Source organism: Rhagoletis pomonella, unplaced genomic scaffold, assembly GCF_013731165.1.
Source record: "Rhagoletis pomonella isolate Grant_MI unplaced genomic scaffold, Rhpom_1.0 Rhpom_scaffold_00001, whole genome shotgun sequence".
Taxonomy (NCBI): Eukaryota; Metazoa; Arthropoda; class Insecta; order Diptera; family Tephritidae; genus Rhagoletis; species Rhagoletis pomonella.
The window spans coordinates 46,545,036-46,563,711 of record NW_023458555.1 but is presented as its reverse complement, the minus strand read 5'-3'; the positions used below and the strand labels follow the sequence as shown (position 1 = coordinate 46,563,711).

Sequence of the window (18,676 nt, the reverse complement as noted above, 5' to 3'; positions counted from 1 at the left end):
AAAAAAAAGATCCTGGGGTATGGTATTTTTACACTAAATTCTTACCCCACTTAGTGTTTTAAATGACCGTCCGTTTGATCAAAAAGATTTTCAAACGAACTATAGTTACTAAGGTGGTCAAAGTTATAGTTAAAGAGAAATATTTAAAACTTACCGCTTGTTGTGTGGGAGCCACTAAACCGAGAGCATTAGGTGATGGTGGTGGTCCATTTTTATAGTTAATAGCCCGCCGCCGTTCCGGTTCACCCTCTACGTTACCCAACGACTCGGCGAAGCCCAGTTCGTCGCCCAAACTGAACCCTATATCAAAAGAAAAAATATAAAAAACGGAAACCAGAATTAAGAAATGTTGTGAAATTACGAAAAAATTCACTACCAGCAAACTATCGCAAAAAGTGGTTAAATCAACTTTTTCAAAAGAAAAAATATTCGCAAATAGCAATTTTCTTGAATTGACAATTATTTTTGTAATCGTCCTTGTTTCAACCACGAATAGTACGTACATTATTTTGTTTTAAATGCAATTTATAGTCGGAAATAGCAGCATGCAAGGCAGCCATATTACGTCAATTAACAACAATCAATGACCACTTAAATCGGTTGTTGGTGCTATTGCTAATTTAGCAAACCGCACCACGCATGCGCGCACGCAATTTATAATTGCCTAATGGATTTAGGATTTTTCACCTTTCGCTTACTCTTGGTACTGAAATTCGCAAAGTTTTTGTTTTTGTTTAGCGGTTTTTTTTCAAAACATTAAGTCATTGACATTGGCATAAATACATAATCAATTAACTATGATCTCTGCGCAGATCTTAATGTGATTTTGGTGTTTTAAATTTTTTTTGGCAAGTTTGCATTCTATTTACTGCAACAGGTTTCGTAAGAAATATTAATAGATATAAATTGACTGTGGAAATGAGTAATCAGAAAAATATGAATTAAAAATAACTAGCAGATACCCGGCATGCCTAGCGGCGCCCTAAAGGTATTTTTTGCGTTATTGTCAATGCAAGTACAAACGATTTTATTAAACTCGCTTTAATTTGTCGTTTACGGCCGGTTCCACCAGCAATTTAAATGGAAAATGATTATGGGTATGGTGGCAGCAATGTGTTGAAAAATGAAAGCTCTTTAACCAACAGCGTCACCTGGTGAGTAAATATTTGTTGAGTTATTTCTTTTTCGCTGAAAATTAATCACCTCAACTTAACACCATTTTTTTTTTTATTGGTACAGACAGTTCAAGGATGGAAAACAGAGCAGGTGTGGATTTATATGGAACTGGCACTAAATTTCTATTGCAACGGACAAAAGTCCCACAGTTTCAGGCCGAGCAACATCTCAAACTGTGACAAATGTAGTAACCTTGCAAGGCGTTGGAAAAACGTTAGTTGTTAACTTTTCACATAGTCAGCGGTCATTAAGCCCGTATCTGAAGGGTTTGTCACCATAGGCTCGTCAAGGAGTGTTTTCACACTCGCTGGGTATTATCAGGCGATGACTCTTCCATATCCTTGTCCTTGTGCGGCCACAACCATTTTTCAGACATAACTGGTCCTCTTCAAGACTAGCAGATACCGAGTGGTTAAACTCAGAAAGCAGTAAGTATTGAAGAGCGGTAGGGGGCCTTAGACATATCATGCTTTTGACTAGCCAGCCGATAGAAAGGAAATAAATATTTTGAATTGAAACACCTACCCTCATGAATACTTGTTGATAAAATCAAAATGACTATTTTTTTTTTTTACTTTTATACCTTAAATAGATGCATTTACATTGAGGTGCATCTCCTAAAAAGGTTCGGGTTTTCTTCCGGAATTATAATTTTTGTTTAACTTTCGCCAGAATATTTCGGAAAAACAAGATTTACGAGAGCTAGGCCGATTTAAAAATACCTCCAAAAATCTCTTTCTTTTTGATTCCGTTGATACAATTTTTAAACATATTTATGCAGATCTTTTAAACTTAACCTTTTTTATCATGTAAGCTGACTTTTTAGAAAACAAAAATTTTAAAAACTAATTTTATTGATAAAAAAAAACTAATATTTTTAGTCCAATTTTCGTCTTAATATTTTGGCGGAAGTCATAAAATATTTGTAGTAAAATTTACAGTACCTATCATAGATACGTGTAAAAAACATGGCTATGGTTAGGAATTTGTCCAATATTTATTAGGGTAGCGGATAGTGTCTTGGGAATTGGGGTTTAGCACTTATCTTACGGATACAAAATATCTATATTCTAAGTCGCAGTGTCTCTTTTTCTATACATACTAACTAAGTAATGTTTGTATTTGCATGAGCATAAGGCAGTCCCTTTGGCTATGCTTTCGAGAGGAAAGATAGTAATCTTGTGAAGGGACCAGATATATACCTACCCGACTATGCATTCCGGCGCATCCTTCGTGGCGATGAGATTTCACAGCATATTCACAGCATTTTAAATCATTTATTTATATATAGTTGAGCCCTTAAAAATTAGAAATTCGCCTAACAAGATCCATTTAGTATCTATCTGTACATAGTATAAGGGAAAGTGGAGATTTTTTGTACGCGGTACTCTCGAAAACTAGTGAACGGATTTTGACGAGATTTTCTCTAATATACTCTGTAAATAGGGTTGCCACATGTCTAAAAAACTTTAAGATCCGCACCGTTCGTTGGATTACAAAAGATGAGGTGTCACATGGAAGGGATTGGCCTCCAGAAAAGCATGAATGTTTTTTTAATAGAGTTTCCACCTGTTAATAAAATTACCATATTCAATCATAATAAGCGTAGGCATCAGTTCTGCACCGTCATTGTCAAATGAAAAGACTTAGCCTCTACATGTGCAATAATGTATTATTTTTCTGAGTAGGGTTGCCAGCAATTAAAAAGTTAAACGATTTCTGCTGTTCGTTGGATTACAAGATGAGATACCAAGTGAAAGGGCCTGGCCTTCGCATGTACAAAAGCTTTCATTTTTTAATAGGGTTGCCACCTATTTAAAAATTACTATCTTCTATACATAGTATAAAGGAAAGTCTCAAAAACTACTGAACGGATAGGAATATTACCTTTAGTACTCTAAATTCCTATACGGTTGTCACCTGTCTAAAAAATTATTAAATGCGTATTGTTCGTTGGATAACAAAAAAAATAAGATGTCAAATAAGAGGGCTCGACTTTGGAATATATTACTTTTTGAGTAAGTGAAAGTGAAAGGATATGATCTCTGCATGTGCGATAAGTTTTTATTCTTTGTTTGAGTGGGGTTGCCACCTATTTAAAAATTATGTATGTATAATACGCGTGAGGCATTTTTCGTTAATGACATTAGATTTGCATAGTTCATTCGATTTAAAAAAATGAGGTGTCAAATGAAAAGGCTTGACCTTTCGATTTGGAGTAGGGTTTTATTTTTCGAAGAGGGTTGCAACCTGTGCGAAAAATTAAAAAATGTGGCTGTTCGTTAGATTACAAGAAATGAGGTTTCAAATGAAAGGGCTTGGCCTCCAGATGCGCAATAATATATTATTTTTTAGTAGGGTTGCAACCTGTTAGTTGTCAATCACATCTTATTTAATATTTACACATTCAGCGCGTGTCGAAGCCTCGCGCATACGGGCCCGGCTAGTTTATTAATAAAGCCGAAGGCAATTTGGGACTCTCGATGAAAGCATGAAAGATCTTTCAGGTCTAAATGTCCCTAATTAGCTTTTTTTAAAATTTTTAGAGGTGCGCACCCTCAGCAGGCAATGGCAAACCCCCGAATGTATTCCTGCAATGAAAAATCCTCCCTTAAAAAACACCTGCCGTTCAGAAGTTATGTAAAGACGTTCAAACCTTTTTTAATTCATAATTTAAAAAAAGGTATTTACAAAAATAGTGCATTCAAATCGCAAAACTTAGTGCATACTTACAATTAGTAAAATGAAAAATATATTAGTTTGTGCTTACTTAATTTTCTACTTTTATAATTTTGAATACTTTGAATATATGAATGCGCTTACAACTATTATAAATACTAATCAATTGATAATATTAACATTGCAAAAAAATTTTGTACATATGTATGTATGTATGTTGTAGCATTTACCTAAACCAAAATGTGCTTTTAGGCCGCCCAAATTCCTTACACGAAATAGTCCAGACTTTTTGAAGTTACAATTGAGTATGAAACCAAATTCAGATTCAAAAACGCATGTCCCGCAAGCCAATCCTAAAAACAAACACAGAAAAAGGATATGTTTTATACAGAAAGATTTTTTTTTTTGAAAGAAGAAAGCGGATTAGATGCTAAGCATTTCTCTTTTTTTGGGTATTAGTTGAGATATTATGAAGAGTATAGGTTGTGCGATTAGGAAATGAGGAAGATGATGAATAGAGTGAGATGAGGAAAACAATTTCTAGCTGAATGAAAGCATTTAAGAGGTAATGTAATGAGGAATGATAGGATTTCTGTGTTGTTTTCGATATGAATAACAATACTATGCAATGAAATATATGTATGTACAAACATGCATGTAAATACTATCTAAACCCTTCACCCAACGGTATTTTCGTTTACCATACATATTCTTGTGCTGCATTCTATGGACAGTATCGGGCATATCAATAGGACCCCCATTTCAAAGTAATATGGTTTGCCACTTATACTTATTTATTTTATTTTAAGGACTTTTAATCAAAATTAAATTTATTCTCTAACAAAACCCATATAAACCAAAAAAAAAAACATTAAAAATTAAAAAAAATAAATTTTATTAAAAATGTATAAAAAACTACAATAACATGCAATAATTTTTCACCCCCTTTTTTCTCCAAAGTATTAGAATTTTTTTGAGTACAAAGGTTTATAGCCTATCCCCTTAACTTATGAAATTTCTCTTCTCGTTAGTAAATAATAATACACATGTTGTTGTTTAAAGTACAAAACCGCCTGGGGTTGACGCCATGAGCTTCCGGTGAGCAAATATCTTTTTTGTAGTATTTACTTCTATGCAACAAAATACTTACCTGGAATTTAAACAATTTTGTTCGAATAATGATATTCTAAATAAAATTTTTTTTAAATATTATAGGTGTCTCGCAGTGTCGCTACAGTTGCAATTTTTCCCAAATCTATCTCGCATTAATATACATATAGAGATCTGGAATATCCTATTCCATTCATTGTCTTGGTATTTAAGGGCTGTTTCCCGCTCTCAAGAAAAATTAAAAATGCATATAAAAAGGCGCACAAGAAAAGGAAAGGAATTTTTCTTCTATCGAAATTTCTTAGATCAATTTGCAGCTCTCAAGAACAAAATTCTCGTAAATTTTTTTCTTCTAGAAAATTTACAGCGAAAGCAAAGTACTTTTTCAAGCAACAGAAATAATGAAAAATATTTCTTGCGATTTTACTTGAGAGCTGAATTCTAAGCTTTAGTAGGGGTTTTTTTCGATGAGGCAATATTTTTCGATAAGAACGTTTATCAATTTACGAATTTTGTGCCTACCAATTACTGAAATCTTCGCGTGTTCCCAAATTTCGACAAGTTTTTAATTAACTCTGAAGAGTATAGAATTAATTTGAGACTTGAAGGTATATTTAAATACCATTATGTTTTAACCGTCAAATGAACTTCGATGATAATTGCGAAAGGACTTTATGGCTAGAAGTATAATACTTCAGTTCTTCCACAGTCGATGTCCTCAAGGTCAAGAATTCGTTGACCAAAAAACGTTCAGCTTATATTAGAGAAGCTGATAGGCCAACATGCGTACAATAATGGTTAGTCCACAGAGACTGCACTACACTCGTTAGTACAACACATTTATGGATATTTCCGAGCTTTCAATAAGGTCTCAAGTGAAGCTATTATGAATAGCATCGAATCAATAGGCATAGAACCTACTATTTCGCTGTGGATTAGAAGCTTTTTAGGCAACAGGAAAATCAAGTCGGAGTGGGCGCTAGGGTAACTAGGCGGGCATTCAGAGGCACAACGCAAAGTGGCGTACTCTCATCGCTATTGTCGCTGCTAACGGTCAGCAAAGTACTAAAGAAATTCGAGAGGAAAGCACCCAATAGTGGCGTATGCAAACGACATAGCCGAAGTACTAACAGGGAAGCACCTAGACACTATCAGTAATGTAATGAACAGCGCCCTGAAAGCCATTGACTAAGGTGCAACTCGAGCAGGGCTAGTGGTTTACGCAGACAAAACAGACCTTATACTCTTCACAAGAAGATATAAGGTCCCAGTGTGCACACCCCCGAGGCTAGGTAGTGTCGAGCTGTCAATTAAAGACCACACAACGTATTTAGAGTAGTCTTGAATAGTAAGCTGCTGTGGAAGCGCAATGTTAAGGAAAGAGTGAAGAAGGCCAGTAACGCGCTTTAGTCACTTGGGGCAACGGTGGTTGCCAACGATACTATTTTTTCTTGAATTCTCCATCTCAAAAGCTTAAGCTATACCGTTACATTTATATCGATGTCTATCCTCGTCCCTGAGATATTTGATTTCGTCAAAAAAGTTAATTTTCCATACTGTGAGGCGGTGGCCCAATGGTAGTCACGGGTTGCCATTTATGAAACATCGGAATAGCAAATAGCAAGCAGTTTGAGCATTTTGAGATCTCCAGATGACTTGCTAGTTGAGAATTAAGGTGCAATTTCTTATTTTTGAAATCTTATGTCTGATTTAGTACCAGTTGAATAGGGGTGTAATATCAACATACTCATCAAACTTCTCTCTATACTTCAGCGGTTGTCCTGTAGAACTTCGAATAAAGTTGTATCTAATAAATTTTTTCATCACTAAATTATGGTGTTTGAGTGCATAAGGCCCTTAAGGATGAATAAAATGAGAAATTATGGCTGAATTTCTTTATTCATTCTGAACGTTTGGAATAAACTTTTCTGTTTACTTATTCTTTAGAACGTTCCTGATGATATGTTAACGTATATTTCAAACACATTCTGTTTATTCCGGCTGTGAAATGAGATTATCCGGAATGTATAAAGAAACGCAGCCTATATTTTCAATAATGGATGGCGAAGGTTTATTTTAGTTTTATTTTCCATGGGTCTGGAAAATGTCATAAAATTTGATTTATTTTGAACATATCGGCAGAGTTTAAAAAGCTTTGAGGCAGATTTTACAAATTTGTTTATGTATACATATTACCGAACTGAAAAAGAGTCGAAACATGAGTTTTTTAAACTAAACTGAAGCACCAATAATATTTATGTCTATCTGCAGACGTGCTATTTATGCTCCTTCTATGCTTTATGGCAGTTTTCACAGTAGAGAGTTAGTAATTCTTATAGGTACTATGTACGTTAATTTCAAGTTTTTGTACTGAAAATTGTCAAATTCGCACTAACTCCCTCCTGTAAAAACTGCCCTTAGTCACACTATTACCGTGGAAACACAGTGCCGGCGAACGGCGAAGTCACCACAGCGAAATTCCCGCTATCAAAATTAGAAGAACACCCGCCGGCATATGAAATTGAACACAGCCAAAGCGAAATGCAAAGTTTGCTCGGTGGCGTTTTGTGGCGATAGATGGTGGCAGTACATTCCAAAGGTGGTTGTATGTTTTTTTTGTTTGCTTTCGAAGATTTAGAAGAAAACAACATATAAGACGAATAATTTTTGTTCATTGAAAAAGACAGTGATCGATTCGTTAAATCTGCGTTAAAATAAAATAATGTATAATAATTCCCCCTTGCCTTATATTTATATTTGTTATCATTTCATCATTTCTAAATATGGTTTCGTTTACTGTGGTTTTTTTTTCAGTAATCAGTAAAATTGTACTGGTAATTCAAAGTAAGTTTCATTATCAGTACAAATTTACTGGTTACTGCATATTTACTGGTAATGCAAAGTGCCCATCTATGATTATAAGTGCGAAGAAATTGTATCAGCTGTTTTCGCTATCACTCTAATTCTGTTAAAGTAGGCGAAACAGCAGGGCGAACTGTGAACGACGGCATCGCCCAATTCGGCGAACTTCGCCGTTCGCCGGGTATTGTGTTTCAAGCATTATGTTAATTTATTTGTTGCTCTTTCTGAGCTAGCGCTTCCTCTTTTATTGAACGTCAACTTTTGAGATTTACAAAAAAAAAAGCACTCACAATCAACCTTATATACAATATGTGCATATATATGTAAAGTTTGTGGGAATTCAGCACTTTAACTGCATCACCTTCAAAGACACATGGTAAAAAAAAACAGCCTGCCGATCCGCAATGCTGATATTTCACTGCACGCATTCAAAGTATAAACTGAAGGGCGTAGCCTATCAATCTATTTAAATATGAACATTTACATAACTAACTATACTTTCAAAATGGTTAGCGGCCGAGTGTCAAATGTTTTGTGGCGTGTCAACAAAAAAAAAAAAAATTATAGCCTTAAATCTCACGAGGTACCACACCAAAATCCGAGTGATGCGCGCCATGAAATTCGCTAATTAAATGTAGACAAACCCAAGTACGAAAATATTTTAATGTATTTCAAAATGTTTAAAATAAAATTTTACAAACCTGCAGCACAAATAGCGAAATGATGTTCGCTGTCAAAATCTTGCGAAAAATTAAGCTGCATATATACATACATATACATATATATTGTACTGGCATGTGCATATATAAATACATATGTACATATGTAATTGCTGCAACGGAAGCGCATTGTAATTAAGCGCTGGTAATTGAAAGTAACCGCTGGTCCCTAACGGTTTTAGTGTGTTGCTTAGCAGACGTATTAAACTTGACTTGTCACGTCATGCGCGGTTATAAGGTGTAAAAAGGCATGGCATGGCATGGCATGGCGCGTCAAGCGACACCAAATTAGTTTGCGATGTCCGAAAAGGTTAAGAATTCACAATAGCATGCAGGCGAAGTTATTTTTATGGGTTTTAATTGGAATTTCGCAAAGTTAGTTGGAAAAAACTGCAATCTGTCGCAAAATGGAGAATGTTCGAGGGAAATAATGAAACTGAACTAACTCAGATTTTTCGCATTCTAGCAAGAAGCAATGTGCTGCTACGGATCGTTTGAGACCGAAAGCTGCAAAAAAAAAAACGTTTGTGCTCATATTATGTCACCCCGTAGTTTCAGTAGCAGTTTTGCTCTATTCACAGTTTTAACTGTAATTTAAAGTTTATTATTAGTGTTGGAAGAATTGGTTTTTCAAAATATTGTAAATGTGCAAAAATAAAACTTTAGTTTTGACCAAAAAAACTGCAGCCTTCAAAACAAAGAGTTTTAAAAAAATATTTTATTGAACATAAATAACCAAAAACGATTAATTCAACATTAAAAACCTAAACCGTTTAAATTATACCTTACTAAACAAAAATGACTTAATAAAAATGGATTATTTAAATAAAATTTAGTTTTAATTTTTTAAAGCATTTGATTTGATAACTCAAATTTAGTATTTTTTTAAGAAATTTTTAGTTCTTAAAATACCATAGAGTGCTTGAACTTTAAGTTTATTTCGTGGCGCATGGGGTCAAGGCCATTTGAAGTTGTAAAAAAATTCTTAGAGTGCTTCGAGCGTGCTCGCGCTCTTTCTAGCTTCTAGAAATAGCGCCAAAAATGCGTATTTTAAAAACTAAAATTAAACATTTTAGAATAATGTCCCAACAAGTTATAGTGCGACACAATTTTCAACAAGCAAAATAAAACTAAACATTTTTAAAATAAAAACGTTCATTTATTTTCAGTCAATTAGGTATGAAAAATATTTAAAACTAAAATGTTTTGCATTAGAATTTAAAAAGCTACCTAGCTATAATGAAAAACTTTCATATATTTGCATCACTTGTCGGAAAAATTGTGTTCAGATAAATAAGTTACTTCAATCTTCAGAAAAGGCGATGAAGTATATTCAAACAATACTGCCATTCTAACCCCTAACTACATACATATAAGGCACATTGGTGGACTTCTTTGACCGAAAAAAGCTTTGGTAAGAGTAACCTACAAAAACAAATTCTTATGGGTTATTAAATAATAATTTAAAACTTTCTTAATTTAAATTACAGGATTTAGCCAGCGTCAAGCAAAATTAGCAGGCCCAGCTTGGAAGTAAGGCAGGAACATCTGTATATATGTACTTATGTATGTATATAGTAATATGTAAAACATCTGTATTTCATTTATTAAATGTTGTAACTTATTTATAAGTATATGTATATCAATATATATTTGGCAATATGTGTACCAAACGACTTGTTGTGATTTAATAAAAATTAGATTTGAATATCATATTTGAAAACGCATATTTTTAAAATGAAGAAAAAACAGTTTAGGATTTAATTTCAACATGCGCATATACAATTGTCAAACAATCGTTTTTAAAAACAATTTGAAAATGTTCGTATCAAAAACAAAAGCATGGATTTTGGAAATTGAATTGAAAATTTTCGTTTTCAAAATTTAAATAAATATTGTAGGTGCAAATCCTGGGTCAAAACGTTTTAAAAAGTAAAACGTTCCATACAAATTTGAAATCGAAAATTCCTCTGTGTGGTTTGCCAGTAACCTAAGAGTCATTAAACATTCACCGCTTATGATAACTGATGTATCATTTTCATTACATGGCTGCTCTTCCTTCTATGTTTCTCATAACATTTAACCTTAACTTTCCAAAAAATCTCTTTCATTTTTGAAGGTTACAGTTTTTCTGTCAAAAATAAAGTTTTTTTCTGTGGATTTAACAGTTTTTTGAAAAAAAAAAAGATCTTGCAACACTGGTTCCATGTCGCCTCTGTACAGCGGGTGAGTTTTATGAAGAAATTTCTTACATTTTCTAAACAATGCTGGCTATGACAATATTACGACACCGCATTTTGGAATTAAATAATACAACATTTAATTTTTTAATTGCAAGTGTACATACTTATGTGTATGTACATATGTTAATAATTGGTGTATAACGTGGTTATTATCTACATGTCATACCAGTTAAAATGTTCATCTCACGCAAATCTCAATTTCGTCCCACAGCAACTTTCACTCTCGCTTAAATATTCGTGCTGAAAATTGGTCTACATGTCGAAAATTCAGAGTATGTACACATACATATGTACGTATACATATACCCTGTGGGGAAAATCTCTAGTTCTGAACTGGTGCGCTTCTAGTACATTTAGACCCAGTACTGGTTCGCGATAAATCTCTTTTGCATGCAAGCAACTGGCGAATTTAACATGGCGATGTCCTAGGAAGTGTCAATTGCCCCCCCGCTGCATCCCTTTTTCGATAGTTCCGAACTAGTCCTAAATTCTATAGTTCCGAACCAGTTCTAAAATCGACAGACGAAAGAAAAAAGTATCATGATTTTTCAATCTTTTTGGTTCTTCCGTGTGTGCGATTTTAAGTTATTTTGGAAGAAATGTGTTTTCAATTTGAGATTAAATTTGTTTGAACGATTGCAGAAAATGTACGTTTACATACCTTTAGCTGTAGCTGAGTTTGCAGAGGTGCTCGCTGTTATTTCTTAGATTCCAGACTGTCCTAAGATGTTGAAATGTTAACACAAATTTTAGTTTTGTATTACCAAGCTATGAAAAAGCATCTGCGAAGCACAGAATAGAAGCGTATTTGAACGAAAAAGCTGCCGAACACATATCTATGTAAAGTAAACAAACCCCCCGCTGCATCCCTTTTTCGATTGTTCCGAACTGGTTCTAAATTCGAAAAATAAGATCTAGTTCATTCTGCATGCCTTTTTCTATAGTTCCGAACTATTTCTAAATTCGTCACTTTAGATATAGATTTCTAGTGAAAAAAAAACTGAAAAAAATTAGTTTTTTAAAACTACCACTTTTCGCCGATTTTGGACTGGTGGGGATCTAGTTCCTATCGGACTAGTTCGTTTTTGGCGATAAAGACCTAGTACGGAACTAGAAATTTGATTCAGTAGTCCGCGGTTTCTCTACAGGGTATGTATGCATGTATAAATGGTACATACATATACATATGTATAGTATAGATTTACGTATCTTGATTAGAGCTAAAGTTAAATGCAAGTAGTTTTGGTCAATATTCAAATGAGATACAACTTTATTAGCGCATAGGAATCACACCTCCTATGTTCGAATATAAAAGTGCAAGTGTAAATACTTGTTAGAGCATGTACATAGATTTGTACAAATACCTAATGTTAGTATGCATACATACATACATATACCTACTATATGTATTCAAATGTATACTCTTGTGTTTGGTTTAAAGATCATTGTCGCATCACTTTGCATGTCAGACGCATCACCAAAGTAGTGTTTTTTTTTACTTACTGCATGTAAAATACAGAAATATTTTGTTTACATAACTGGAGTTTCGCAATGTAATACAAGGTTCGTGGTTAAATTGATTACTAAAAAATTGTTTTTTTTATTTTAAGCTTTGTATTCAGCTTTCAAGAAAACCCCTAAAAAGTACATCTCATTCTTCCTGTCCCTTGAAATAATAGCAAGCAAGTAAAAAAAAAAGTTTTGTAAAGTGTAGTATAAAATGTACGAAATTTCTTCAGAAATGCACAAACCTAAAAATTTCGTTATCATTTCTTGAGCGTTTTTTGCATGAAAACTATGTTTTTCTTTAGAGCAGGATACTAGGCTTAAACATGTTCGGAAATGCAACAATGCAAATCATCAGCCTTTTTTTAAATTTAAAACTATTTACTTATAATTGATGGAAATGTCCAACATGCTTAATCTAAACTTAGTTGCGCAAATTGGACATAAATTAAAGCTTAGAAACAAAATAAAAAAGAGTGGTGCTTTGCAATGATGCATTTCCGTACAGGATATTGCAAAGGTAATTACTAATTAGTCATTGTTATTACGCCTAAGTTTCTTTAAAGTGGGTGCATTTCATGTAAAAACAAGTCAGAAAAATACATCACAAAGTGAGCAGGAGTCGTAACCCACAACGGGTGAGCCAAAGCCGCACCTCGCGACAGGAAAGCAGGGCCACACTCATCGGCGTACAAGCAGATTCAACACCCGGCGGTATAGGAGCCAGAACCACAACTCACGGCGTGCCAGCAGAAGCCGAACCCCGCGATGCGTGAAGAGGAGTCGTACACCAGGTCGGAACATATCCACACAGCGATACTCCGTCCGTTTCGCCCGAACGCCCTCTGATGAGCACTGTAACCGCTGATAGGATTCTGACCGAGCACGCCAGCCGTTTCTCTTCTGTGCCAACTTGGGCTTTCAAATGCAGCGACGGGCTTCCTTTTCATTGCAGCATTGTTGTTCTTTAGCCGCATAACTGCTATTTGTACCTCGTCATAGTCAGGCGGTGGAGCATCGCTACCGTCGGCTTCGACTGGGTGCTCGGGTTCATCATCTCCACTACTTTCATTACTGCAACCACTCAATAGGGTGGAATAGTGCTCCCTCCATAGTTTAAGTACCTTTTGGACATCAATCTCAACGCCGGCGTAGTTGATTTTACAAGGGTTTGCCCTGGCCTTGAAACCATCCGTAAGTCATCTAGTAGTTGAACCTCTCTCAACACCACATATGTGTAGTCAGGGGTTAAATTCGAAGTGACAATATATGTATGTATGTACCAACATATACATACATCCCTCAGCCTTGTTACTCAATGTACAATAAACCAATGAAAAAATAGCATCCAAAGCAAGTTTTTTAAATATTTTTAAATATCTGAAACCGCAATGCAAAATAATTGCTGATAATTCATCATCGGTGATATAATCTTTCAACACAATAAAATATGTTGTTGTCTACTTTATTAGTTAGATCTTCGTATAATATTAAGCATTATCAAAATTTTAAAAGCACACGACCACTATGCGACGCTTACGAACATGACCCACTTTCGGATAATCATAAGAAGAATACTCGGAAGAGTGGCCAGACTAGATTAGCAGCAAAGGTGCTTTTACGCCAAAAAAAAATACAAGCAATGAGATACAGTAAGCGCTTGAAGCAAAGCAATGGCATCAGTTGAAGTGGATTAATGAAAAGCAAAAAAAAAACATGTTAGGTTAAAATTTAAGAAAGGTAAATGAAGACCAAAAATCTTTTGATGAAATTGAAATCATTGCAAATACACTACATATGCATTTGCAATTTACAATTGGCAATAAAAACAATTATAAATAGTTCTATTGGAATAATCAAAATACTTATTTAGCAAAAGTTTAATAACTGTTAGAGAGATTTAATTTTCGGATATTAGGGTGGCACGATAGGGTAGTGAGAATAGAGATCTAATGGGTAAGCTCTAGAACGAGGTACTGTAGGTTAATGGACTTTGGAACAAAAAAATGCACCTTAGACAAGACCATCGACTACCGCTGTGCGACTAAAGTGTCAAATTAAATATAAATTTTAAAAATATACTTATTTTGACACTTTTCCATGCGACTTTTGCTCTTTTCTTTGATTTAAAATTCTATATACACATTTTGACAATTCCTTCATAAATTGTATTTTTCTTACGTGTTTAAAAATGCTTTTTGTATTTACTTTTCAAAGGCACTTAAAAACTACACCTCTGTCCAGATTTGGACTGATTTCATCCTTTTTACTAAGTCAAATATTTTCCGAATAAATGTCCAGAAGTAGCCGCAATTAATGCACCGTTTCTGTAGCTTAGCGTTTCCCCCAATTTATATGTGTTAAATTTATTATTTATTGATATAAGTACAATTTTGTTTTCATACTTAATGCAAAATATGCATATTTCGTGTTTTTAATACATCTCTCATCTATAGGTTATTATTTTAAGAGAAAAAACTATTTTTGACAATTTATTCAAAAATAATCGAGAACAATCATTGATGAAATAAAGTCTACTCTAAGCAGCTTTTTTGGCAGATTTCGCGTTGAAAAAAGCGTCGATTTTTTTTCGACTATGGATATGTCCTACTGAGTTTCGAAAGATAAAATAATGAAAGTCTTTACATACACGATTTGAATGACTTGAAGTCACCATTTTTTTCGGCTGTGAAACTTTTTTTACGACTTTGGAAAAATTTTCAGCGGTAACACTGGACAACGCCTACGTTCGGCCACTAAAAAGGCTTGGGTAGCAGGTACTCGTGAAATTTTATGTGTAAACATCTACATACAAATGTGCGGCTCAGTAAGTTACATACATTAATAGGTTAGGTCACAACACTTTTTCATAACCACGTCAGGAATAGTTCACAATTCACAGGATCATTTTTTGACTAGTTTCGAATAACCTCGAGATGATGCCGAACTAGGCCCAATTGCCTGAAGTGGTCTAAAAAAATCTTGAAACGGTCCCGAAATGTTCTATCACTATTCTCATAAGGATCCCGAAATGTTCCTGAAGGAAGCCAAAAATGATCCCGACCTTGTACCGAAATCTTCCTCAAGTGTACCTAAAATAGTCCCTAAATGGTCCTGAAATTGTCGTGAACCAGTCGCGAATAGTCTTGAATAGGCCTCGAAATAGTGGAAGAAATCGTAAACGTATCCCGAAATTATCTCCAAAAAGTCTTGAAAGGGTAACTATATGGTCCCATATTAGTCCCAAAGCCATTTCAGCAATAGTTCAGGACTATTTCAGGATCATTTCTTGCCAGTTTAGAATTACCCCGAGCTGGTCCTAATACTGACCTGAAGTTGTCCTTAAGGGGTTCCGAAAAAGTAATGAACTTGTCCCGAAATGATCTCGAAAAAGTCTTGAAACGGTTCCGGAATGGACTAGCTACTAGCCCCATAATGATAACGAACTCGTACCGAAATGTTCCTGAACTAGTCTTGAAATTATCCAGAACTAGTCCCAAAATGACCCTCAAATAGCTGTGTAGGTACTAGTTCGGAAATGGTAATGAACAGGTCTCGAAACGGGCGCGAAATGAACCCGAACTAGTCTCGAAATGATCCCAATCTTGTTCCGAAATGGACCTGGAATAGCCCTGTACAGGTCCCGAAATAGTCCTAAAGTAGACATAAACTAGTCCCAAAATGGACTTGAAATACAATTTTTTGCTGAGTTACACAAAAAGCAGTTAACAATTTCAACTGGGTTGACGCAAATGTTACCCATACCGAGTCTTTCCTAAGACAATTGTCAACTCCGGCAACTATCTTGAAAGCTCTTTAGTGTCTTTCGAAAGGCCCATTGAAATATTTGCTAACGAGGAGGTCTTAGAGCCAATTTCCGATGAATATTTAAGCTACACTTAAGTTCAATTTTGATTGTTATTTAAATGGCATTTAGCTTTCGTTGGGTTTCAGATCAACTTTATTTAAATACGCCAAATAAGTGGTAACACTGTTGCATGTTATTTGCATTTGTTTGTTTGTTTACATTTCGTACTGAATAGCTGATTGTTTTTTGGCAATATTGATAAAAAAAAACCTATCTATCAATCTTGATTGTTTGGTAAAAACACAGCGTTGCATATCTCATATTTAAATAGCCAATATTGGCCATTTAAGTACAGATTGAATGTATGATCTGAAAACGAATTTTTAAAGTTAATCAGCAACCTCTACTAAGACAGATCATCTGAAATTGGGCATTAGTGTTATGCTGTTCGCCTTTTGCAAAAAGTTTTTTTTTAAATTACATCAAATAAAAAAAATATATTTATTTTTTTCTTTTTAAAACAATAAAAAATAATAAAAAGAAAACTAAACTAAAAACAATATAATAAAATGAAAATAAATAAAAATATTTTTATAAATTAAATGAATATAAAAAAGTATACCTAAATTTTTCTTTGTATCTAGTATAAAATCAAATAAAAGAAGAAAATAGCACTTAAAAACTAAAAAGAATTAAAAAAAAATTTTATTTCCAAACAAGATCTAAAAAGTAAAAATAAAAATAAGCAAGACAAAAAGAAGTGGAATTAAATTTATTTTTCTTTTTAAAACAAAATCTATAAATTAAAAAATTAAATTAACAAAAGGAAAAAAATTAAATAAAGTACTTTTCTAAAAATTAAATGAAATTAAAAAATACTTTTCTTTTATTAACAATAAAATCTGAAAATTTAGGGAAACTTGAATTAAAAAGGGGATAAAAATGTATTCCAAAACTAACAAAATAAAAAAAGTTCCTAAAAAAGAAATGAAAATAAAAAACATTCTTCTTTTTAAAAGAATAACATTAAAATAAGAATAAAAATTAAAAAAGAATAAATTTACAAGGAAAAAAGGTTCATAAAATAAGAGTAAAAAATTAAATTAAATTAAAAAACTAATTACAAATTAAGAGAAAATTAAATCAAAAAAGAACTAAAAATTTATTTAAAAAAAAAAATTTAAAAGATTCTGTTGCTCCAGGACTCGAACTCGAATTGCTCACCAGTGCTCTGTTTACCAGGCTATTGCGACTTTTGGAGCAACGCGAGATAAATGATATTCAAGTGCTTACGCTGAAAATAAATTTTCAGCACGAGTGGTGAATGGAAGAGCTTTTTTCTAACACCTTTGTGCTAGAATAACAAAAGTCTTTCGAACTACATATCTTGCCAAATGTCTTTCATTTGTCTTACGAAAGACTTTTTACTATCTTAGCCGAAATTGGCCTATTCGTCTCAGTGGTGTACGGCGGACTTTTTTTTTTTTTTTTTTTTTAAAGGTGGTGCGGTCTAATGTATGTATATAGTACCAGTATTCATTGAAGCGATTATGAGAGAGACCCATAACTAAGTAATATGAAAAAGAAAAAGGAATAGTTTTCGGCAATTTATAACTAAGCAGTGAAACTTAAATGAAAATGAAAGTATTTCCAGCAAAATAAATATCAGCAATTGAGAACAAATAGAGAGTGATTGCTTGGTGCTACAGGGCGTATGACGGACCGCACCTCCGCGTCAAGTAAAAACTTATATTTATGTGAGTGCATATACATACATACATACGTATTTATTTACATATGTACATATGAATGTGTGTGTATGTTTTGGTATTTTGCATCGCTAATTTGCACTTAAAAACTACAGTCCGTAATTGAAGATAAAATTTCTATTTGATCTACAAATAGCAGAAAAAAGACAATCATAGACAAAAACAAATAACCATTGACCAATGCAAACAAAAAATGAAGGCAACTGCAATAGGAGAGGAAAAAAATTAAAAACAAAAGCAAATGCCTCAACAGTAACGCACATAAACAACGCAGCGGCGAACTATTTTGTAGCAGCCGGTGAAAGTGGTTAAGCGTAGTTGTTGTTTTTACCGCCTTTTATACATTTTCCAAACTCTGCTACATATTTACATACATACATATGCAACACATTTTTGTCATTGTCACCGCCTGTTGCTGTCTGCTGTTGCTGGCATTGCTCGCTTCATTATCACTTGTCGCATCGCGATATTATACATATAACGGGTGATTTTTTTGAGGTTAGGATTTTCATGCATTAGTATTTGACAGATCACGTGGGATTTCAGACATGGTGTCAAAGAGAAAGATGCTCAGTATGCTTTGAAATTTCATCATGAATAGACTTACTAACGAGCAACGCTTGCAAATCATTGAATTTTATTACCAAAATCAGTGTTCGGTTCGAAATGTGTTTCGCGCGTCCGATTTATGGTCTACATAATCGACCAAGTGAGCAAACAATTAATGCGATTGTGACCAAGTTTCGCACTCAGTTTACTTTATTGGACATTAAACCAACCACACGAATGCGTACAGTGCGTACA

At 33.9% G+C, this 18,676-nt stretch overlaps 1 protein-coding gene across 2 annotated transcripts in view; it reads right to left on the bottom strand.

The window, feature by feature from the left end:
• The window catches only part of LOC118745053, a 77,137-nt gene that overhangs the window by 5,297 nt on the left and 53,164 nt on the right, over positions 1 to 18,676 (bottom strand). The window contains exons 3-4 of one of the 2 annotated variants that reach the window (XM_036478589.1): positions 4,086 to 4,208; positions 155 to 300 (exon numbers count right to left, since the gene is read on the bottom strand). In XM_036478589.1, the coding sequence (XP_036334482.1) occupies positions 155 to 300; positions 4,086 to 4,208 (269 nt within the window). The remainder of the gene's footprint in view (positions 1 to 154; positions 301 to 4,085; positions 4,209 to 18,676) is intronic. The other variant, XM_036478594.1, reaches the window with a different exon arrangement.